The sequence below is a fragment of the Camelus bactrianus genome, chromosome 14 (assembly GCF_048773025.1).
Source record: "Camelus bactrianus isolate YW-2024 breed Bactrian camel chromosome 14, ASM4877302v1, whole genome shotgun sequence".
NCBI lineage: Eukaryota > Metazoa > Chordata > Mammalia > Artiodactyla > Camelidae > Camelus > Camelus bactrianus.
Window position 1 is genome coordinate 7,478,085 of NC_133552.1, and position 25,389 is coordinate 7,503,473.

At 34.4% G+C, this 25,389-nt stretch overlaps 1 protein-coding gene across 9 annotated transcripts in view; it reads right to left on the reverse strand.

Moving 5' to 3' along the window:
* Positions 1-25,389, reverse strand: part of LOC105066223 (NEDD4-binding protein 2-like 2) — an 88,711-nt gene that overhangs the window by 23,823 nt on the left and 39,499 nt on the right. For 6 of the 9 annotated variants that reach the window (XR_012511645.1, XR_012511647.1, XR_012511650.1 and 3 more), the window contains 3 exons: positions 5,726-7,482; positions 3,348-3,433; positions 2,018-2,064 (listed from right to left, as the gene is read on the reverse strand). Coding sequence is in view for 2 of the 9 variants with exons in the window: in XM_074378027.1 (XP_074234128.1) it covers positions 2,032-2,064; positions 3,348-3,433; positions 5,726-7,482 (1,876 nt within the window). In the remaining 7 variants the exon portion in view is untranslated. Of the gene's footprint in view, positions 1-11; positions 2,065-3,347; positions 3,434-5,725; positions 7,483-9,683; positions 9,766-25,389 lie in introns of those variants that run through there. The other 3 variants (XM_074378027.1, XR_012511646.1, XM_074378028.1) reach the window with 3 other exon arrangements.

Sequence of the window (25,389 nt, forward strand, 5' to 3'; positions counted from 1 at the left end):
CAAGCCCAGACAAAATGGTGACGTGAGCGGAGTTTGATGTCGGTTTCCCAGGCTCTTAACCTACTTATACCACACCCCTAGCCCCAGCATCTAGGACCTCACACTGTCCCACAGTCTCCACATCCTGCCTCGTCCCGCCTCATTCAAGAGCCTGTCCTCCTGACGTTGCCCAACCACCTATCTCTCAATCAAAACCTGTTCTATGTCCAGCTATTTATGTTATAAAGTTAATAATAAATACACTAATTAGTGCAAATGTGTTAAGTTTATTTAGTCAATATGTTGTTCTCCTGGATAACACAATTACTATTCTGCCAGGGGCATTTCAAAGACAGTGCTGTAACCAACAAAAGTACTTAGGGGAAGGGAATTAACCCTCCTTACAAAGAGCCTATTATTTGTCTGGTACTATGCTAAGAAATCTGTACAAGTTATTTCATTTACTCCTTTTTTAATACCCCCATGACAGGCTGCTATTATAAACTTATTTTTCTACAGGTGAAGAAACTGAGGACCTGAGAGGGTAATTTGTTTAAGGTCACACAACCAGTCAGCAGTAGCTTCAAGATGGGAACCCATTCTCTTTCCAGCACTCCATCCTACCTCCTTAAAGGAGGAGATATATATATACACACACACACACCCTGGCGACCAGCAGGAAAAGGATCTTGAAAGAGGCAAGGATTTGAGGCTCCCAGAGCAACCACATTCTCCTGCTATTTCTCTCTTTCTAAATTTCTATTTACCCCTTGATGCCTACTGATCATTACGCCAAACACAAAACTTGGAGGCCCATTCTCATAATAATTATAAAAAATCTGTACATAGCTTACAACACTCATAAAAATCCCCAACAAGAGAAGACTAATAACTAGGGATGACTGCTCTGGGAGGTTCACAGAAGGCAGTTAGTTTAGCATGAATGTAGAAGATGAACATAAAAAATCAAAACTATGGTCCAGAACGTGCCCTTGACACAAAATTAGCAGATAGAAGTTTAGCAGATAGAAGAGACTCCAGAATTGGCTATAGCCAAATATATCCATGCTTGTTGCATGCTGCTTATACTGGTGTCACACTGAGGGGAAGGGAAAATACTCCCTTCCTAACTTTAATCCCAATATAAACTCCATGAGAACAATACTCAGTAAGTATTTGTTGAACAAATATATGAATTTCTTCACCTCCTTTCTCAGGAAGTCCTTATAGCCTCTTATCTCTTCCACTACTGTATTGATCTCACATTTCCTAGTGGTCCCTCCAAGCCTCTAGACTCTTCTCCCAAATCTTTAGTACTTCCCCTTCTTCTTTAAGCAGAAACATGTTGAAAACAAAGAAAACTATTTTTACGGGGTATATGTGTATTTCTAGTTAGTTGAGAAATGGAAACACAGAATACTCTTAGAAATAAGAGTTACAATGAAAAGAGAAAACATATGGCAAATGCAGAGTACATTCAATTCTTATCAAATGCAGACACACATATAATGAAATCACAGCAGCTGTGTTTATTTCATAATTTAGGCATTTGGAAAAAAGTGCAATGTGTTTATTTTAACGTCAGGTTGATGTCAAGTTTAAAACATAACATGGGTTTGTCTATATGTTTTACCTCTTTTCCTAGAGAATCTTCTAATATTTAAATATAACCTATATTCTTAAATTCCCAGCCTTTATCACATATCAATCTAGGGGCTGGGGGCAGAGAGTAAGGGGGAGGAAACTCCTCATAAACTGTGAGTTGACCAAATACTCTAAAATACATTCTAACCAATAAAGTCGGAAAATAAATTTGGTAGCAACATTCTGAGCTTTGTTGTATTTCACAAAAAGATCTACATTTAAAGGAAATAAAAACATTACATGTGCAATAGCACACAGGGTTGCCATGGTAACAGACTACAAGTTTTTTATATTGACTCTTCAATTGTAGTACATATGAGCTATTAGAAACAAATAATGTCAACATCCATTTCCTTCTGATCATATAGTGGTCTCCAGAATAAGCTGTACTTACAGTTCAAGGAATTCTCATTTTTTTAAACCAATCTTCTTCTGTCTTTTCTAGAAATTATAATTAAAATACATATAATAATGATTAATATTTGGCATTGGGGTTAGGTTTGCAACATCATTTAACTCATGTAGGGACACTCCCAAAATGAGAAAAGAAACATGATAGCCACAAACGTCAATTTAAACAGTTAAAATACTGAAGTGTGTGTGTGTGTGTGTGTGTGCTTAGGTAAAATAAGATCTCCATGGGAACAAGGAAAAATAAGAAGTTTTAAAAAAAAGGATTTGGTTTTACTACCTGGGCACACAAACAAATCTACTTTTCCCACAGCTGTGCTTATAGGAACAGTTAAGGAATACCCACTTTCCTGAACTATATACTTCTATAATGTTTCACTAAACCTTAACTTTACTACTTATTTCAAAATGGACCCCTAACATTGCACATTTAAATCACTATGAACTAATGTTACACAAAATCCCAGGTGCTCTTTCCTCATTAGGTTATATAGAGTACTGGCTTTTCCAGAGTTTCTGTTACCTTTCTAACTTTCCCAGCCAGTCCTCCTCCAGCTAACTGGAAAATTAATAGCCTGTCAGAACATTCATAGACCACCAGAACATATTAATAAGGAGGAGCTTCCAAGTCAAGTAAATATGTATCTAATCTGAAGCTGTTACTCTACAAAATAAGATTGAGGACTGGACAGGAGAAAGATGTAAAGAAGAATAAATGACTCTCCTAAAAGTCACCACAGTGAGCGCTTATACTAGCTTACACTATAACAAAGTTAGGGAATTAAACACGACTTTCTCTTTGAGACTAATTGAAAGAAACATGTATATATTATCCACCCAGCCACATACATTCTTTTCTCTAATTTAATATGAGATGTAGCCCTTCATGTTACATTTGATGAACAAGTTTTCTCCAATTCTTTTTTTTTAAGAAACCAGTTAGAGGGCATTATGCTGCATGGAGTAAGTCAGATAAAGAAATAGTGTATGACATCACTTATATGTGGAATCTAAAAAAACAACAAAACTAGTGAATAAAACAAAAAAGAAGCAGATCCACAGATACAGAGAACAAACTAGTGGTCATTAGTGGCCAGGAGAGGCAATATAGGAGTGGGGAAGTGGGAGGTACAAACCACTGGGTCTAAGATAAGCTCAAGGATGTTATGCACAACATAGGGAATATCAGTATTTTGTAACAGCTTTAAATGAAATGTAACCTTTTAAAAATCATATTAAATTTTTTAAAAAATTTTAAAACAAAGAAAGAAACCAGTTAGAGAAGGTCTTCTTTGAAAGCGATAAAAATGTACCTCTACTGATGTTTTCCATTGCAAACAGATCATCTTCAATGTCTTCCAATCAAGGGGAACCACACAGTCAAAAGGCAACAAAGATTCTGTGAAAAAACAGAGAATAAATTTCATCTATAATGTCATACAGTTTTTTACCTTAACTGTGAAGATATGCAAACATGATATCAAGACTACCATAATGATAAAAGCCTGGTTTTGAAGATATTTCAGAGACAGTTAAAGCAGGAGTTGTTTGTCTCAGATCTCTATTACTATCCAGACTCAATAAAAATGCTCATGTGTATATGTAAAGTGATGTGTATCATAGTTGATATTCTCAAGTAAGTAAATACATATATATACACATCAGTGGCTTCAAGTGGTACTGCCACAGGGCATAGAATACAGGTAGTCATCCTTTCCTGTGACATGTATAAACTCTGCAACTACAGCAAGTTTAGTTTTGCAAATTACTACTTCCATATTAGTGTCTGGGGGAGAAATGCTTACATACAATTACGATGCTCATAAGCAAGTCTACACATTGATCTATACACATCAGCCATACAAACCATAAAAAATATCTTTCCTATACTCACATATCTCTAGCAACATAGGTAGTTTGGTTTCTTCAGGTCTATGTATGACTCTACTTTATCACCTCACTGTGTTTGCAAAGTTTCTATAACTAGAATTCATTCAAGTTCCCTGTCTTATTTACAAGGCCATAGATTTACCAGAGCTTCTCTTATCCAATCTAGCCAAATTGGTTTACAGCCTCCACTTAGTTTTCTCCTCTCCTTTTTTAAGCACACACTACTTCCAAATGTGAAATTCTTTCCCTCTTTTTCTTTTAAGCCACATTTATATAAGCACTGGTTATAATTCATTTCCATTTGGAGCCATCCCACATAAAACTATATAACCCTATATTTTCAACAATTCCTTTAGCATGGCTAACCTCATTCATAAAATATTCATGATTGTCATTTATATTTTTCATGTGCAATAATTTTTTGTGTTAGTCTTGTCTCCCTATTTAGAAGGTAAACTATTTGATGAATGAGGTCTATTTCCTCTAAAACGCTTTCTAAAGCCTAATTAATGGATGCTGGACTATTATTGTTGATTATTATGGTGTTGGGCATTCAAGGGAGGAGGTTTAGAATCCTTTCCCACTAGTGACTTCATGCTTTCTAGTGCTGATGTAAGGCAGTGGTTGTTAGTATTTTGGGGTCATGGACATCCCTGAGAAGCTGATAAAATCTATGGACTTTCTCCCTAGCAAAATGGCATAAAATGACACAAAAAGTTTCCTACAACTTCAGAATATGGATTTTGGACAAAGAACCCTGTCCTAAAATGACTTCCATTATCTTGTTAAATTCTTCAAAGCAAGTCCATTTTAATTTTTTTTAATTGGTATGTTTCTTCATTGCACGTAGAAGGATGGAAAATTGCAGCAAACAGTTAAGATGTGATTATTCACAAAGTTTACAAAAATGATAAACATGATGACATAGCAGGTTGATAGCTGTGACTCCCCTGACCCTGAGACTTAGCCAATCTTGGGTCAGAGCTAAGTGGACCAAATTTGCCCATAACAGAAGAAGTTTAGGAACAAAGTAAAAAAACTCTGGAAGAGAAGCTGTTAGAGAAGCCTAGGGTCCCTGGTAGTTACAGAAAAATATATACATAAATCAGGAAGATACAGGATGTAGGGACTAGAGCTTTACTTCTTGGCTCTTAGAGCTTCTGTCCCCAAGGTAGGAGACACAATGCAATTGCATGAAATCATCAATACATGCAATTGACTTACAGATAAGGAAAGGCTGGGATATGTGTTCCACTTCCTCTTTAAGATATTTAGCATCTTAAATAGGCATATTATTTAGAAGAAATTTACTTAGAATTTTACTTAGAATTATTTTTTAAATTTTTTCACTTTTTAAATTCACAGGTGGATTTTTCACTTCCAAAAACAACAATCTTAAGAGCCCCAAAGAAGCTTTCAAGTCAGCCAGTCAGATTCCTTCCTAAGAGCCATGTGCCAAATAAGGAAAATGTAGAAAGCAGAAAGATTTTTTCTTACAAAAGCAGTCCATCTCTATTTGTTACATAACCACTGCCTGTCTCATTCTTCATTCGTCCCACTATTTAAACTGTGAGTCCACATATTCAATGTGCCCAAAGACATTTCAGACTGCTGGTTGTGGAGGCGGGGGCTGGGAGGCATGACTTCATCAAGTACCATTTGCTGAGTCCTCCCATCCACTGAAAAGCATCACAAGATCAATTAACTGCATGAAATCACTAACACGAGGTAGAAACACCTCAAAAATTATGAACATACGTTAAATCAGACTTTTTATTTGTAGCAAATAAACACAATTTACCCACTGGAACTCCAGGAGATCCAAAAAGCTTTACTAGTTGAAAGGCAAACCTTTGTGATAGTGGTAGCTCAAGGGAATCAAAGCAGTCAGGGCTTGTTAAATCTTGGTTATCCTCAGTTTGTAAGAACTGTAATGACTTAGGTTCTTCCCACATCTTCAGCTTTTTACCAAAACTTTCAGTTAAATAGTGAACATCAGAAGTGACACTAAAAGAGTACAACGTATCAGGGTGGCTACTTAAAATTTCTGAAGTAAGCCTTACATCATTTAGTTTATCACCTACTCTTGTCTTAGAGCTGAAAGTCAATAATGGTTTCTTGCTTGTAAAAGGTATCTTCCAAAAGCTAGATGTATATTGGGGCATAAGAGAAGTAATGGGGTTTTTGTAAAAATATACTGAGTGCCTTAGTCTGGTAAATGGCAGGTAATGAGAATAAAATTGTCTACCAACATTTAGAGGAGTATCTTTGACAATATCAAAGTAAAACCATGATGGATGATGATTGAAGGTCGTAAGTTTTTTCTTATTCTCTTCTTCATTATTTATTTCTGAAATTCTATCATTTTCTTCTTTCAAAGTAATTTTTAATCCATGGCTTTCTGTTAACAAGCCGTACTGCCCCCTTTCTTTTACACTGATATGTATCTGTCCCAGTAAGTTAAAGTTCGGTGCCAAACTGAAAATCCTCTTCTGCCTCCTTTTTTTATTTGTGGAGTGAAAGGCACTCTTCATGATATCCAGCTTAAAGAAGCAGCTTCTAAAGATGTTTGTCTCTGTTTCTATGACAGGATCTATATTCTCAGTTGGAGGTGACAAATCTTCATTTTCTATCAATTGCTTCTCTGCTATCAATGTTTCTGGACTGCTTCCTGGTCCTGATGCTCCTTCAGAAGTGGAGATCAATTTAATCAATTGCCCCTTGCTGTCAGGACAGGCTACCTTTCGCCATCTATCTTTCTTTGGTCTCTGCTCACATATAAACTTATGAGGTCCCTCAGGCCAGCTACCACAATAGGGTTGTCTTTCAGAGCCCAGTTGTAATTCTTCATCAGATAAATCATTTGAGAAAAAAGCCCAGTAATTGTTTCCAGTTGTATTTACTCCCTGTTCCTTTGGTAAAACTTTATCTGAAGTTCGAGATCCATGTTGATCACACAGAATTGTTTCATTCAGAAGACTCTTATCTACCACCTCTCTCTTCTGCATAAGTGAGTGTGGGGTTTCAACAAATTGGTCCTGGACATCTGATGCCATGATCTCTCTATTTCCAGTATGCTTTTCTACCTTTGTGCCAGAGCAGTCATCACTTGCTTCACAGGAAAGATTTTGAGTCACTGTTGGACAGGAAACAGAGCTTTCATCGGGCATCAACGACAAACTTAGAAACAAGTCATCAGCTTTCTTAGGGAGGTAATTCTTTGCTGTATCGTCCAACTCAACTACAGACATAACATTTGGCAAAGTGTTTTCAGAATTTATGTTTTCCTGTCTTTCATCTTTCTGGCCATTTCTGAAATGTCCTACGTCACGTCTCAGACCTCCAGTGAAGGAACATCCTGCTTCTCTTTTGGTCTCTTCTAAGTCTTCCTCTTCACTCTGAGATGGGTCCTGATCTTCTGATGTAAGATAACTTAAGGTTTCAAATGAGTTTTCATCCATGATTTTACCATGACCGCTCTTCTTTTTATTTCTTCTTCTGTTTCTTTTCTGTTTGGTTTTGTTGAGTCTGTGCCCAGTTTTCTTCAAATCCCTTTCTCTGAAATATAAAAGAATTAAGAAATTCATAATTTAATTACTTGTATAACATCAACAAACTAAAACATTATACTCAGTTTTAGGTTTACAGATTGTTAGTACGAGAGTGTGTGTGTACTTTGTACTATATTTTAAAATCACTTTTTAAAAGAGATATACTTTATTTCTCTAAAATGAGTACACTTTGAGAAAGTTACAACTCATTTTCACATACTTATTTCATAAACCAGTAACTTTATGAAAACCCAGTATTTATATATATGTAAAATTTTTTATTTATGTATAGAAAACCTACCAATAAACATCTTGGTTTTCCTAACATTTTGAATTTTGAAAAGTGAAAAGTGACAGGTATAGTCTAAATGGCACAGTTTTAGTGGCTCAAATAGCTAGGACTTCTCTAGACGTAAAAATTTTGGCAATTAACAGTTGCAGCAAAATGGATGGACCTAGAGATGATCATACTAAGTGAAGTTAGACAGAGAAAGACAAATATTATATGATACTTTTTTTTAAATTAAAAAATGGGGGCGATAATTAGATTTTAATATTTATTTTTAGAGGAGGTACTGGGGATTGAACCCACCACCCTGTGTATGCTAAGCATGTGCTCTACCACTTGAGCTATATGCTCCCCCCAATATGATATTGTTTATATGTGGAATCTAAAATGTGATACAAAGGAACTTATTTACAAAGCAGAAACAGACTCACAGACATAGAAACCATACTTATGTTTACCAAAAGGGAAAGAAATGGGAGGGACAAATTAGGAGTTTGGGATTAGCAGATATACAGTACTATATATAAAATAAACAAACAACCAGGTCCTACTGTATAGCACAGGGAACTATACTCAATATTTTGTAATAAACCATAATGGAAAAGAATCTGAAAAAGAATATACATATATATATATATACACACACACATACATACACACACACACACACGGGGTGGGGGAGGGAGAAAGAGAGAGAACTGAATCACTTTGTTATACACCAGAAACTAACACAATATTGTAAATTAACTACACTTCAATTAAAAAAAAAACTTTTGGCAATTAAGTTGCCCCATCAAATTATAAAGAACAGTTGATGATGAGGAGCCAAGGCCAGTATTGAGGTGATAACGCTTCCAACTGCCTAGCTAGCAGTGGTTCTAAACCAGAGGCTCCACCACTACCTTATAGGGTGTTTGGAAATGTGTGAAGGCATTTCTGGTGGTCTCAATGGCTGGCACTTGGTACTGAGGCCAGGGATGTTAACCATCCCGCAATGCCGGAGACTGTTCTACAGTGAAGACTCATCCCATACAAAAAAGCAATCGTGTTTTCATCAAGCACAGGAAAAGTACACAGTGCCCCTTGATTGAAGGCAATCTTTGATCCTGAGAGAAAAAGGATTTAGGACATTTTCTAATTTAGAATCTAAAGGTTTAGTTATATTTTCTTTCACAAGATACAGATGGAAACAGTAAAATACAGTGGGGGAAGGACAATAGATACAGCTGAGGGAAAAACAAAACCAGGATAGAGAAATAGGAAAACAATTAAACAAGCAAACAAACACAGAAACAGAGAGATTATTAAAACTACCCTAGCCTCTGGCCTGGTTTATTCCATCCCATGCTGCTAGGCTACTTTCAATAGGTAGGAGTCCTGAAGGTCTTGTTCTTAGTCATTTAATTGCTGTTGCCCTTGTTTACATATCTTCTTGGATGTTGGTTTAGAAAGAACATTAAGGTTGTAAATCAACCATACTTCAATTAAAAATAAATTTGAATTTTTTGAAAAAGAAAAAAACCATTAAGGAACAGTAAATTACTGAGAAGCAATTAAGATGTGGCTTCTATAAAAATGATAAGGAGAAACAAGAAGTTTATACTATATAGCACAGGGAAATATCTTATAGTAACTTATGGTTAAAAAGAATATGAAAATGAATATATGTATGTCCCTATATGACTGAAGTATTGTGCTATACACCAGAAATTGACACAACATTGTAAACTGACTATACTTCAATAAAAATATATTTTTTAAAAAAGGATATGGAGTAAAGAATGCCAAAACTGACTATACTTCAATAAAAATATATTTTTTAAAAAAGGATATGGAGTAAAGAATGCCAACTCTGTAGTGACTCTTTTCACAGTCAGTTCTGATTCTGATGAAAGGTCTAGTTGAAATCTAACGTGCCATCACTGTTAGGAAATTCACACTGCAGACTTGTCTGTCATCCTAAAACCAAACTCCACTGTCTTCACCCAAGCATGAACCATTCTGTTTCAGGGAAAGGAGGAAAATAATGGGTCGAGTTTGTTGTTGCTTTATTTATTGGACTAAATATAAAATACTGAAGACTTAAAACTCACTCCAGGACTGGTGACTCTATGGAGCTGAATGCATTTAACATGTATCAGTTGGTCCCCTCTCCCCTCTTTTTAACACCTTTATTGTGGTATGGTTCCTGTACAGTAAACTACACATATTTCAAATGTACAATTTGATGAATTTTGATAGATGTATACAGCCAATGTCCCTTTAAACAGCTCTCTACTGCACAAGGTAAAAGCCCTAATCTATGGAAATGGGGTACTAGATATCATCAGAAAAATGTTTATAGCTCCCTATGCCACCAGGAATTCTAAAGTCCACAATGCTACTTTGAAAATTGGCTTAAAAAAATACAACTACTAATGCACACTAACTATTGCTCTACAATATACTAACTTACCAAGTGTTCACAATAACCACATGTGGTAAGGCAAATGCTAGTTTTACCCCCATCTCAAAAAGGCAACTGAAATAAAGAGAAGTTGAAGAATTCTCCCAGCCACAATAGAAAACAGAATGCAGGTTCCTCAAAAAATTAAAAACAGAACTACCATATGATTCAGCAATTCCACTTCTGCGAATATATCCAAAGGAAATAAAAACACTACCTCAAAAAGATATCTGTACCCCATGTTAATAGCAGCATTATTTGCAATAGCCAAAACATGGAAACAAGTGTCCATCAACAGATAAATGGATAAAGAATATGAAAATGAATATATGTATGTCCCTATATGACTGAAGTATTGTGCTATACACCAGAAATTGACACATTGTAAACTGACTATACTTCAATAAAAATATATTTTTTAAAAAAGGATATGGAGTAAAGAATGCCAAAACTGACTATACTTCAATAAAAATACATTTTCTATATGAGATAGATAGATAGATAATCTCACACATACAATTGAATATCATTCAGCCATAAAAAATGCAGACATTCTACCATTTGCAACAACATGGATGAACCTTGAAGGTATTATGGTAAGTGAAATCAGTCAGAAAGAGAAAGATAAATACTGTTAGATCTCACTTACACGTGGAATCTAAAAGAAAACATGCTAAAAAAAAAAAACCTCATAGAAAAATAGATTAGATTTGTACCAGAAGCTGGGGGTGGGGTAAGCGGAATTGGAGGAAGGTGGTCAAAAGGTACAAACTTCCAGTTATTAGATAAGTAAGTACCAGGGGTTTAATATACAACATGATGACTATAGTTAACACTGAGGTAAGATATATAGGAAAATTGTTAAGAGAGTAGATCCTAAGAGTTCTCATCACAAGGAGAAAACTTGTTTCTTTTATTTTTATTCTATCTATATAAGTTGATGGATGTTAACTAACCGTATTGTGGTAATTATTTCACAATTTATGTAAATCAAACCATTATGCTGTATACTTTAAATTTACACAGGGATGTCTGTGAATTATTTCTCAGTAAAACTGGAAAAAAAGAGAGAGAGAGAGAGAGAGAGAGAGAATTTGCCCTGGGTCACATGCCTACTGGCAGGATTGAGACCAAGGCTGACTGGCTCTAGATTCCATACTCTTTAAACATTATACAAAACTGCCTCTCAATTTAAATACAGAATTTTACAAAAACACTTCCCTTCTCTCTTTCTCTTCCTCCTCTCATCTTCAAATTCTCACATGTGCATAAACACAGAGATATCCAGCTGGCAAGGGTCAAGTCCTTTTCATAGAAGCAACTCTTGGGACCTGGCTCCTACTATCACTAACCTTATAGTGTCTTGAGACTTTTCTCTTGTTCTCTCTCTCTCTGGATCAAAGCAAGATAGAACCACAACAGAAAGTGAGAGAAGGTGGTGTGGAGCAGGACCTATTTCCCTAATCGGACTTTATGCCAAAGTTTTATATGAGCAATGGGAAGACCAGGGTGACCCATAACTCAGGTAGGCTGCTGGACACAAGGATCTCCTCCTGTAATTAATTTATTTGTCATAGGGTAGAGGTAGGGAAGAATGATCACATTCTGCACATATTTTGAAGGAAAGACAAGCAGGATTTGAAAACAAATTGGTTAGACTATGAGGAAAAAGGTAACAATCAAGTATGAGTGCACAGATTTTTGCCTGAACAATTGGAAGGATGAACAGCCATTTGTTGATACACAGAACCCTGTGCAAGGCAAGGGTTTGGAGAGAGCTTTGCTAAATCAATTGCCTCAAAGTTCAGCTCAGGGTCTTAACCAATAAACTAATCTGTCCCTATAACAGAGGTTAGAAAGTGGAAAAGATACTCTAATACTACTCAAGAATTCCTATGCGTTTTTAAGTGGATTACAATCTGATAGCTACTTAGAGAAAGAATAGTAGAAACCTGCCAATGATGAAAACTCACAATGTCTGCAGAGAATTTAATATGGATCATGAAAGAATGAGGCAGCTTAAGAGTCTGGGAGATAGGCAATTTATTAAAACAGTTTGCTAAACAAATTAGTCAAAGGAGTCTCCCAAGGACTGGAATTCCAATTAAAAATACAACATAGTTCCACAAACGACAAATGCTGGAGAGGCTGTGGAGAAAAGGGAACCCTCCTACACTGCTAGTGGGAATGTAGTTTGGTGCAGCCACTGTGGAAAACTATATGGAGATTCCTCAAAAGACTAGGGATAAACTTACCATATGACCCAGGAATCCTGCTCCTGGTCATATATCCAGAAGGAACCCTACTCCAAAATGACACCTGCACCCCAATGTTCATAGCAGCACTATTTACTATAGCCAAGACACGGAAACAGCCTAAATGTCCATCAACAGATGACTGGATAAAGAAGATGTGGTATATTTATACAATGGAATACTATTCAGCCATAAACATTGACAACATAATGCCATTTGCAGCAACATGGATGTTCCTGGAGAATGTCATTCTAAGTGAAGTAAGCCAGAAACAGAAAGAAAAATACCATATGAGATCGTTCATATGTGGGATCTAAAACAAAAACAAAAACAAAAAACATAAATACAAAAAAGAAACAGACTCATAGACATAGAATACAAACTTGTAGTTGCCAAGGGGGCGGGGGGTAGGAAGGGACAGACTGGGATTTCAAAATGTAGAATAGATAAACAAGTTTATACTGTATATCACAGGGAAATATATACAAGATCTTGTGGTAGCTCACAGTGAAAAAGTAATGTGACAATGAATATATGTATGTTCATGTATAAGTGAAAAATTGTGCTCTACACTGGAATTTGACACAACATTATAAAATGACTATAACTCAATAAAAATGTTTAAAAAAATACAACATAACACCAAGAAGTATGAAAATCAGAAGATTGACTTGACAAGGAAGTGTGTCAGACTTATACTACTTCTGCACCACTGAAGCTCTATACAGCAACCATACTTGTTCCAGTACTTGGACTAGGCCTTTTGGAAAGAAAACAGAAACTGGTAACAGGGACTTGTGAAGCACCTGGGAGGTAAGAGAAGTGGTGGTGGCAGCGGTGGTACTAACTTCTGTGAGAATGTATACGCAATGGATGGGGCTAATCAGTAGATGTATTGATCTACTTATAAAACGTGAAAGGCTCATCAAACCTGTGTCTCACTTGTGCTGATTCATTTAGGAATGAATGGTACCATTAAAAGAAAAGAAGCATCACTAAATATAAGTTAGTTGTGGAGAAGAAATCAGGAGAATTGGAGGCATGGGCTGTAGTTTTAGAGAAGAAAGGAAGAAATAAGAAAAGAACAAATGGTAACACATCTCTGATTAATGAGATTTTGCTTTCTAAATAATGGATTAGAATCTAAGCTCCTGGGTAGGGATGGAGTGTACTTCTTAAGAATTAGAAAGAGAGTATTTGTTCAGAGACAAGCTAACCTGACCAAGTGAACTGTGACCTGAACACAAAGGTGAGAGAACATCCAGATAAAGCAAAAACTGACTACTATGGAGAAAACAGTATGTGGTTATTACCTAATAATCTTCATGAACAAAATAATTAAGAGAGCCAGAAACAATATTTCTTTTTGAAGAGGCCTATATACTAAACCATGAAGCATGAACAATAAATGAATAAAACTTAATTAAAACACATACATTAAAAAGAGAGGTCTCACAGATTTATGAAATGACTGTGGTTGGAATAATACAGACCTAGGTCCTAGGTTTGGCTCAGTAATAAGCTAAAAGTGGGATCCTGGGCAAATCAGGTCTCCCTTCTTAAATGGAGATATTACCTCCTTGCAGAGTTGTAAAGGTGATTATTAATACAGATGCTCTTAAATAACTTCTACCAATCAATCATGGATTAATTCTCTCCACTGCCTCTGTACAATATGACTAATGCCAATGACATACCAAATGCTTCCATCTAGATGGTTGTTCTCTAGTATAACCACACCTTTCCACTCCCATTACTTAGGGCTGCATATTTACAATGAGTCAGATGAGCTTATGCCCAAGTCTGATTATATTAATCATAATTGTACTATAATTATGTAGTATGACAAAACATGTCAATCAGTGGGATACAAGTACAAGAAAGAAAGCTTCTATAAAAAAATTAAATTGAAGTCAGTGACTCAATAAAGATAAAGTACTAAACAATTGTTATCAAATTAGGTGTGGGCAAGATAACCATAAGTTTTGGTTAAAATCATAAAAATGTATAATTTTGCACTCCTATTGCTTTGAAGATTTCTTTGGGTTTGCCCTTCAATTTATATCAATGGAAACTAGAAATTCCTTAAACCCGTTCATTATAGTCAATTAATCTACAGCAAAGGAGGCAAGAATATACAATGGAGAAAAGACAGTCTCTTCAATAAGTGGTGCTAGGAAAACTGGACAGCTATATGTAAAAGAATGAAATTAGAACATTCTCTAACACCATATTTTAAAAAAAACTAAAAACGGATTAAAGATTTAAATTAAAGGCCAGAAAATATAAGACTCCTAGAGGAAAACATGCAGAACACTCTTTGACATAAATTGTAGCGATATTTTTTTTAAATCTGTCTCATAAAACAAAGAAAATAAAAGCAAAAATAAACAAATGGGATCTAATTAAACTTAAAAAGCTTTTGCAAGGAAAAGGAAATCATCAACAAAACCAAAAGATAGCGTACTAAATGGGAGAAGATATTTGCAAGTGTTCTGACTCATAAGGGGTTAATAGCCACACATATAAACAGCACATACAATTCAAGTTAAAAAAAATCTGATTATATGAAAAAATGCTTAATATTGCTAATTATCAGAGAAATGCAAATCAAAACTACAATGAGGTATCAACTCACACCAGCCAGAATAGCCATCATTCAAAAGTCCACAAATGATAAATACTGGAAAGGATGTGGAGAAAAGGGAACCCTCCTATACTGCTGGTGGGAATGTAGTTTGGGGCAGCCATTATGGAAAACAGTATGGAGATTTCTCAAAAAACTAGAAATAGCCCTACCATATGATCCAACAATCCCACTCTTGGGCATATATCCAGAGGGAACTCTAATTTAAAAAGATACATATACTCCAATGTTCATAGCAGCACTATATACAATAGCCAAGACATGCAAGCAACCTAAATGTCCACTGACAGATGACCGGGTAAAGAAGTTGTGGTATATTTATAAAATGGAATACTACTCATCCATAGAAAATAATAAAATAATGTCATTCACAGGAACATGGATGGCCCTGGAGAATGTCACTAAGTGAAGTAAGCCAGAAAGAGAAAGAAAAATGCCATATGATATCACTCATATCTGGAATCTAAAAAAGAAAAAAAAAGACGAATTTATTTATAAAATGGAAACAGACTCACAGACATAGAAAACAAATTTATGGTTACTGGAGGGAAGGTTACTGGTTAGGAAGGGATAAATTGGGAGTTTGAGATTTGCAAATACTGACTGGTATATATAAAACAGATAAACAAGTTTATGCTGTATAGCTCAGGAACTATATTTGATATCTTGTAGTAGTTTATGGTGAAAAATATGAAAACAAATATATGTATATTTATGTATGACTGAAGCATTCTGCTGTACAGCAGAAATTGACACAACATAGTAAACTGACTATACTTCAATTAAAAAATTTTTAAAAATTATTAGCATGCAAAGAAATAAAAACTTATGGCCCATATACAGGAAAAAAAGTAATTAAGAGAAGCTATCTCTGAGAATGCTCAGACACTAGACTTACTAGACAAACTATATCAACTATTTTTCATATGCTCAAAAAGCTAAAAGAAACCATGGACAAAAATTTAAACAAAACAAAACCGTAAGACCAATGTCTCACCAAACAGTGAATATCAATAAAGAGATGGAAATGGGAAACGATTCCCAAAGAGAACCAAATAGAAATTAGAGTTGAAGAATACAACTGAAATAAAAAATTCACTAGAAAAGTGCAACATCAGACTTAAACAGGCAGCAAAATGACTTGGTGAACTTGAAGACAGGTCAACTGGGATTATGTAGGCTGTCATAAAGAAAAAAGACTGAAGAAAAATGAAGAAAGCCCAGAGACCTGTGGGAGCCCTTCAAGCATACCAACATATATATATAATGGGAATCTTAGAAGGGGAAGATAGAAAGGGGCAGAGAGAATACTTGAAGAAATAATAGCTGAAAATGTCCCAAATTTGATGGAAGATATTTATCTATACATTCAAGAATGTGAACAAACTTCAGGCAGGATAAAATCAAAGAAATCCACACTGAGACACATTGTCAGAAGACAAAAGGAAAGAACCTTGAAAGCAGTGAAATAGAAGTGACTTAACACATACAAAGGTACACTAGCGAGATTTACAGCTGATTTCTCATCAGAAACCATGAAGGCCAGGAGGCAGTGGAATGACATATTCAGAGCACTGAAAGAAAAAGTCTATCAACCATGAACTCTATATCCAGTAAAAGTGAAGGAGAAATTGAGACATTCTCTAATAAACAAAAAATAAAATAGTTCACCACTGGAGGACATGCGCTACCAAAAATGCTAAAGGGATTCCTTCAGGCTGAAATGAAAGGACACTAGATGGTAACTAAAATTCATACAATGTTAAAAAGAACAACAGTAAAGGTAACTATGTAGGAAAATACAAAAGTCAAAATATATTTTTGGTTATAATTCCTTTTCCCCCTTACATTATTAAAAAAACTACACAAAAAATTATAAATCTATGTTGATGGTCACACAATATAAAAAGATGTAATCTGTGACAGTAACAACATAAGAGGGGAAGACTGAGTTATATAGTAGAAAAGCTTTTCTATGTAATTGAAACTAAGTTATTTCTTTTAGAGGATGGCTCAAGTGCAAGGTGAACCTCCAGCTTTTTTTTTTTTAATTCTTTTTTTTTAAAAATTCTTGTTGTTGGGTTTTTCTTTGAGGGGTGATAACTAAGTTTGTTTGTTTGTTTGTTTGTTTTTAAATGGAAATACTGGGGATTGAACTCAGGACCTCATGCCTGCTGGGCATGCACTCTACCACTAAGCTATACCCTCCCCACTAAATTGGTATTAATTCAACTAATTGTTACAAATTAAGATGTTAAATGTAACCCCTGGGAAATCACTAAGAAAATAACTTTAAAATACATAGTAAAAGAAATGAGAAGGAAATCAAAATGGTACACCAGAAATTATCTACCTAACACAAAAGAAGGCAGTTAAAAAAAGTGAATAAAAAATATACAAGACATATAGGAAACACAAGTCAATTGCATATACCAGCAACACTCAGTAAGAAAATGTATTCTAAGAAATACATATGTGTCTATGTGATTTATTTCTAGCTATTGTATACTTTCTGTTGCTATGGTATAAAAAGACATTAATGGAAAACATTGATAAACTTGTTTACATTAAAATTAAGAATTTTAATGTATCAAAAGACACCATAATAGGAGTAGATTCTGGGAAGATGGCAGAGTAAGAAGCAACAGGAACCTGTCTCCCCAGCTAGATAACTATTGCACTGGCAATATCAATCTGAAGTAAATAGTTTGAAATTTTAGAGTCTAGTGAAGGCTTGTAACTTGCAGGGGGAAACTCCTGGATAGTAAACTGTGGTTAATTTTAGTCAATATCAGCTCTTAGCCCAGTACTAGCTACCCACACATAACCACCCCCAGCCCCATGGCAAGTAGCTGTGCATGTGTTTCAGAAGCAGCTTGCACACAGTTTGCAGAAACCAAGGTGAGCAAAAAGGACCCTGCCCTCCAAATTTAGGAGATTTGTGCTCTGATCACTAATTGCTGATTTTAGCACAGAAGTGCAGACAAAGAGGATGTTGGCCATTGTTGTTGTATGTGCCCCTATTGTTGCAAGTCACTCTCCCTCTGGCTGAAGTGACTTGCAGGACATTTAAAGGCCCAACACCCTTTCTTTCTCTTCCTCATTTTCTTATGTCCAGGAGAAAGTGTAGGCTCAGAAAAGACCTGAGAAGATCTTAAATTTACACATTTGATTGATGCTTGGCAAAAAGAGAGACTATAACAATAAAAAAAACCATAAAACCAAAGTCAAAACAATAACAAAAAGTAGCAAAATCTGATGAAGGGGGAAATTCTGATTTCCAGAATTACTACATTATTAGATTCAAATATCCAGTTTTCAACAAAAAATCAGAAGGCATACAAAGAAATGGGAAAGTATGGTCAATTCAAAAGGAAAAAAAATCAACAGAAATTGTCCCTTAAAAAGAACTGATGGCAAACCTTCTAGGCAGTCTTTAAAACAACTGTCTTAAAGATGTTAAAAGAATTTAAAAAGAATTAAAGTACAATGTGGAAAATGCCCAAAAAATGAGGTATGAACAAAATGGAAATATCAATAAAGAGACCTAAAACCTACAAGAAATTCTGAAGCTGAAAAGTATGGAATGAAAAACTGGAATAAAAAATTCACTAGAGGATTCAAAGGTAGATTTGAACAGACAGAAAAAGAAGAGTGGCCAAACTTGAAGATAGGAAAATGGAAATTATCAAGTCTAAGAAACAGAAAAAAGATTGGGGGAAAAAAAGACTGAAGAAAAGCAAGCAGAGCCTACGGGATTTCTGGGACACCATCAAGCCAATCAACATTCACATTGTGGGAGTCCCACAAGAAGAGGAAGGAAAGGGCAGAGAAAATATCTGAAGACATAATGGCAGAAAACTTCCCAAATTTGATTAAAGACACAAATATAAACATCCGAGAAGCTCAATGAACTCAGAGACCCACACAAAGACACGATACAAACAAACTTTCAAAAGCCAAAAAAACAGAGACTCTGGAAAGGAGCAAAAGAGAAGCAACTTGTCTTGTTCAAGTGACCCTCAATAAGATTATAAGCAGATTTCTCATCAGAAATTTAATAGGCCAGAAGGTCTCAAATATTCAAAGTGCTAAAAGGAAAAAACTGTCAACCAAGAACCCTATATTAGGTAAAACTATCCTTCAAACATTAGGAGAAATTAAGACATTCCCAGATAAACAAAAGCTGAGGGAGTATGTTACCACTATACCTGCCCTATGAGAAATGCTCAAGGGAGTACAGGAAGGTGAAATGAAAGGATACTGGACAATAATTTGAGGCTATAGGAAGAAATAAGGATCTCAATAAAGGTAAAAATGTGAGTGATTTTAAAAGCTAGTATTACTGTCATAATGGTGTGTAACTCTACTTTTTGTTTTCTATCTAAGAAACTAATGCATTTAAAACAATTATTTGTTCATGTTTTGGGGCACATAATGTACAGAGATATAATTTTGAGACATCAATGACCAGATATACAGAGATACAAAGAAACAGAGTTCTTGTATGTTATTGAAGTTAAGCTGGTATAATTTCAAACTGGACTGTTACAACTTTTGAGGGTAAATGTAATTCCCATGAAAATATCAAAGAAAATAGCTATAGAACATATACAAAAGGAAATGAGAAAAGAACTTAAACATTTCACTAAAAAGTCAACTAAACAAAAAAGAAGACAGTAATGCAGAAAGTGAGAGACAAAAGTTATAAGGCATATAAAAAACAAATAGCAAAATGACAGAAGTCCCTATCAGTAATTATTTTAAATGTAAATGGATTCAACTCTCTAATCAAAAGACAGATATTGTTAGAATGGGAAAGACATATGACCCAACTGTATTGCCTATACTATACAGAAAATGAAAATATGTAAAAAGATATTCTATGTAAATAGTAACCAAATGAGAGCAGGGGTGCCTATACTAGTATCAGACAAAATAGATGTTAAATTTTAAAAAGTCACAAGAGAAAAGGAAGGACATTATACATTAATAAAAAGTTCAATGTAATAAAAGGACATAATTATAAATATGCACCAGTCTATCAAAGCATATGAAACAAATACTGAATTGAAGAATTGAAAGGAGAAATAGACAGTTCTATAATTCTTGGAAGACTTCATTACCCCCACTCTCAGTAATGAATAGAATAACCTGACAGATGGTAAGTAAGGAAACAATGGGCTTAAACAGAACAATGAGCCAAACAGATGTAACAGATATATACAAAATATTGTACTCAACAGTAACAGCACACACCTTCTTCTCAAACACACATGGGACATTTTCCATGAGGGACCACAAGTTAAGAAATAAATTAACACAAATTTGTGTTAGGTCACAAACTAAGTCTCAATAAATTTTAAATGATAGATACCATGCAAATTATCTTCTCCCACCACAATGGGAATAAATCAGAAACTAATAAAAGGGGTAAATTTAATTTACAAATTTGTGAAAATTAAACACACTCTTAAACAACTGATGGATAAAAAAGAAACCACAAGGGAAATTAGAAAATACTTAAGACGAAAAAAACCAAAAACACAATATACCAAAATGTATGGGATAAAGTGAAAGTAGTATGGAGGGGAAAATTTAAAGCTATAAAAGCTTACTTTGAAAAACCAGAAAAATTTCAAATTGACAACTTAACTTGACAACTTAAGGAACTAGAAAAAGAACAAGCTGTACCTACAGCTAGCAGGAGGAAGGAAATAATAAAGATTAGATCCAAGATAAACAAAATAGAGAATAGAAAAATAGAGAAAATTAATAATATCAAAAGATCTTTGAAAAGATTAACAAGATTGATAAATCTTTAGCTACATGGACTAAGACAAAAAAGAGAAAAGATGCAAATTACTAAAATCAGAAATGAAAATGGGGACATTACTACCAATTATACAGAAATAATAACAATTATAAGAGAGTACTATAAAAAACTGTAAGCTAACAGATTGGACAACCTAGATGAGAGCACCAGATCCTAACCACTAGACCACCAGGGAGTGCACTGCATAACCTAGATAAAATGCGAAAATTCCTAGAAACACAAAAGCTGACTCACAAAGAAATAGAAAATTTAAACAGACCTGTAACTAAAAAGGAGATTGAATCAGTCATCAAAAACCTCTTGACCAAGAAAAGCCCTAGACATAATGGCTTCATTGGTGAATTTTATAATAAATTTAAACAAGAACTAATACCAGTAAACCCCAAAGTTTCCAGAAAAACTGAAGAGGAGGGAACACTTTGTAACTTGTCTATGAGGCCAGCATTATGCTGACAGTAACACCAAAGACACAAGAAAACTGTTCTCTTATGAACATTGAAGTGAACATCCTCAACCAAACTCAGCAACATATTAAAAGAATTATACACCACAATTAAGTGAGATTTATGCCTGGAATGCAAGGATGGTTCAACATTAAAAAAAAAAAACTGATCAATGTAATGCATCATATTAATAGAACAAAGGGCAAAAATCCACATGATCATCTTAATTGATGCAGAAAAAGCATCTGACAAAACTTAACAATCTTTCATGACAAAAACACTCAACTAGGAATAGAAAACTACCTCAACAATAGGCTGTGAAGTGGTATCTCATAGTTTTGTATTTCCTGGTGATTAGTGATATTGAGCATTTTTCACATACTTATTGGCCATTTGTATATCTTCTCTGGAGAAATATGTATTCAAGTCCTTTGTTCATTTTTTAAATCAAGTTGTGTATTTCTTTGTTGTTGAGTTCTAGGAATTCTATATATATTCTAGATATTAATCCCTTGTCAGATACGTGATTTGAAAGTATTTTGTACTATTCTTTGCCTTTTTACTTAAGTTCATATTGTCTTTTGATGCACAAAATGTTTTCATTTTCATAAAGTCCAATTTGTCTATTTTTGTTGTTGCTGCCTGTGCTTTTGGTGTTATATCTATGTAATCATTGCTAATCACAATGTTGTAAAGGTTTTGCCCTGTGTTTTTTTCTAAGAGTTCTACATTTTCAGATCTTACATTTAGGTCTTTGGTCCATTTGAGTTAATTTTTGTTTATGGTGTTTGGTAAGTGTCCAACTTCATTCTCCTGCATGTGGATATCTAGAGTTCTCAGCACTATTTGTATAAAAGACTTTTTCTTGGCTAATTGTTCTGACCAGAACTTCCAATACTATATTGAATACAGGTGGTGAAAGTGATTATATTTCTCTTCTCCTGATCTTAGAGGAAGTACTTTCAGCCTTTCAACACTGAGTATGACATTTGCTGTGGGTTTTTCATATATGGCTTGTACTCTGAAGACCACAAAACATTGTTGAAAGAAATTAAAGAAGACTAAACAAACGGAAATGCATCCCATGTTCATGGATCAGAAAATACAGTATTGTTAAGATAGCAACATCCCCCAAACTGATCTACAGATTCCATACAATCTCTATCAAAATCTCATCTTCCTTTTTGCAGAAGTTGGCAGACTGATCCTAAATCAGTATGGAAATTCCAGGGACCCACAACAGCCATAACAATCTCCAAAAAGAACAGAACTGGAGGACTCATACTTCCTAATTTCAAAACTTGCTATAAAGCTATAGTAATCAAGGCTGTCTGGTATTGGCTTAAAGATAAACACAGAGATCAATGGAACAGAATGGAGAGTACAGAAATAAACCCTTATATTTATCATCAATTTTTTTTTTATCAGAACAAGTGGTGGATAATTGGATATCTTTAGTGTAAAAGAATCAGGCTGGACTTTACCTTACACCATATACAAAATTTAACTCAAAGTAGATCAAAGACCTAAATATAAGAGCTAAACTATAAAAATCCAGTTAGAAAATATAGGTGCAAATCATCATCACCTTCAATCAGGAAGTGAATTTTTTAGAGAAAACCAAAATCACAAGCAGCCATATAAAAAATAGATAAATAGGGCTTCATTAAAATTAATAACTTTTACACATCAAAGGATATCATCCAGAAAGTGAAAAGACAATGCACAGAATGGGAGAAAATATTTCCAAATTATGTATCTGATAAGAAATTTGTACACACAATACATAAAGAACTCTTACAACACAATAATACAAACTCAAACTTAAAAATGGGCATAGGATCAGAACAGACCTTTCTCCAAAGAAGATATACAAATGACCAATAAGCACATGAGAAGATGCTCAATCTCACTGGACATCAAGGAAATGCAAATCAAAAACCACAGAGGAACAATAACAAGCATGGTGATGATGTAGAGAAATTGGAATTCAAGAAAATGTCTGAATTATGTACCCACCTGCAATGACAAAAAATGTGTTTGAACATAAACCTTTTTCATATGCAATCAGTAATTATTGTTACAACTAAAATTAATGTAAGTCATTATTTTAATTAAAATTTTAAAAGTAAAAGATAAAATATTCAGATAATATATTTGAGTTAATACAGTAGGAAATATCATTCAGGAAAAAAAAGATTGGGCTTGTAAAAATGCTCACAACATACTGAAGTGAAAAAACTAAAATATAAAGCAGCAATATAATGGCCCATATTTCCTATACACTTGCTATGGGGGCAGATATTTGTTATGTTATACATATAAAATCTCATTTAATCCTTTCTATGAACAACTTGTGAAGAAAGTTCTACCATCAACATCTACTCCATTTAACAGATAAATAAACTGAGGCTTAGAAACTTGCCCAGTTCACATAATTAAATATATGTGGAGTTAAGACTTAAACTCAAGTCTCTCTGAATCCAAAGTTTATGCTCTCAACCATTATGCTATAAAACTGTCAAAATTATAAACCTCACAACTATAATAAAGCCATGATGTATCTGTATACTTATATGTTTTAAAATATGTACATATACAGGTTCTAAAATACAGGGAATATGCAAACTATTAATGGTGGTGAACTAAGGGTGTTGATTTCTTTGTGATTTTCTGTGTGTCCAGAATTCCTACATTTATGGTGTACTACTTTTGTAATAGATTAAGTAGAGAAAGACTTTCTTCAGTAAATAAATTAGGTGAAGCAAAGAAAAAATACATATAAATGTGTTTAAAGTTTTCTCAATATTAAACCTTCACTCTAGAATAACAAATCCACTTATGGATTTAATGAATATAAACTTTGTTTAATGAACGTAAACTTCACCCCTCGCACGCACACACACCCACAAAGCCTGTGTGCAAATTCAGTTCTAGCTAGTAAGACTCAACAATTACTGTTAACACCCATTTTACTCTCTACATCTTCATTAGTCATGAACAAGAATTCCAATTCAAACTATAGTATAGCACATTGAATCAATTTTCCTATTTCTATCATGTGAGCTCTCAAGATTTCACTGAGATAATAATGCTTTAAATTTTATTATTGTCAATAACTGAAAGGCCTCAAAATTAAAATCTAGTTTATTCTTAAATATATTGATTTCATTATGTCCATCTGTAGTCAAATTTTTAAAAATGTATAAAGAGATAAAGCAGTATATTTTTTAGGACATATTAAATGAAAATCATCGTTTTCCTGAAAGTTAAATTTCCCAAGAGAAGTAGTTAATTTTCAAATCTCTAACACCTTCTCAAGTAAATTCTCATTAGTGCAATAGATTGCTTCAAATACAGAAAAGCCTTTTTATTTCCCCTTTACAAGATTACACTCTCTGTGCATAAATCCACAATGAACAAGGTAAATGAGTTCAACATTCTTCCACATTAACTCGAGTCCTATCAATTATATCAGTTACATTTCTCCTATTACAAATCTAATTGAATTGCCAAGATTTGGGCAACTCTAACTCTTTTTAAAAAGTACTTGCAGTTCATTTTCACTGGTAAGAAATAACAATTTACACTAATAGTATTACTTCACAGATACCCACTAGTCACTAAGAAAAATGAATGGCTAAATATATTGTTATGTGGTCATATAATAAACACCAAAAAATTTAGGCTTGGATTTTATGTTGGTCAAAAATTCCCTTAATAACTGATTAAACCAAAATTAATAAAACTAAGGTACTTAAATATTACTTCTCAAGTAAGAGCTATCCCTACCTGTGTTTAAAATTGCAATCACTGCCTCCGTCCCAACCCCCAACACATGAACTCTTACCCCAGCGAAACACTGCCTATTCTCTTTCTCTTGCTTTTTCCACTAGCACTTATCACCTTCTAACACACCATGATTGACTTGTCTTCTTTGACTTCTTGTGAAGTTTTGTCCATTGTGCTCCCAGCTGCTCCCCCAGTACCTAGAACAG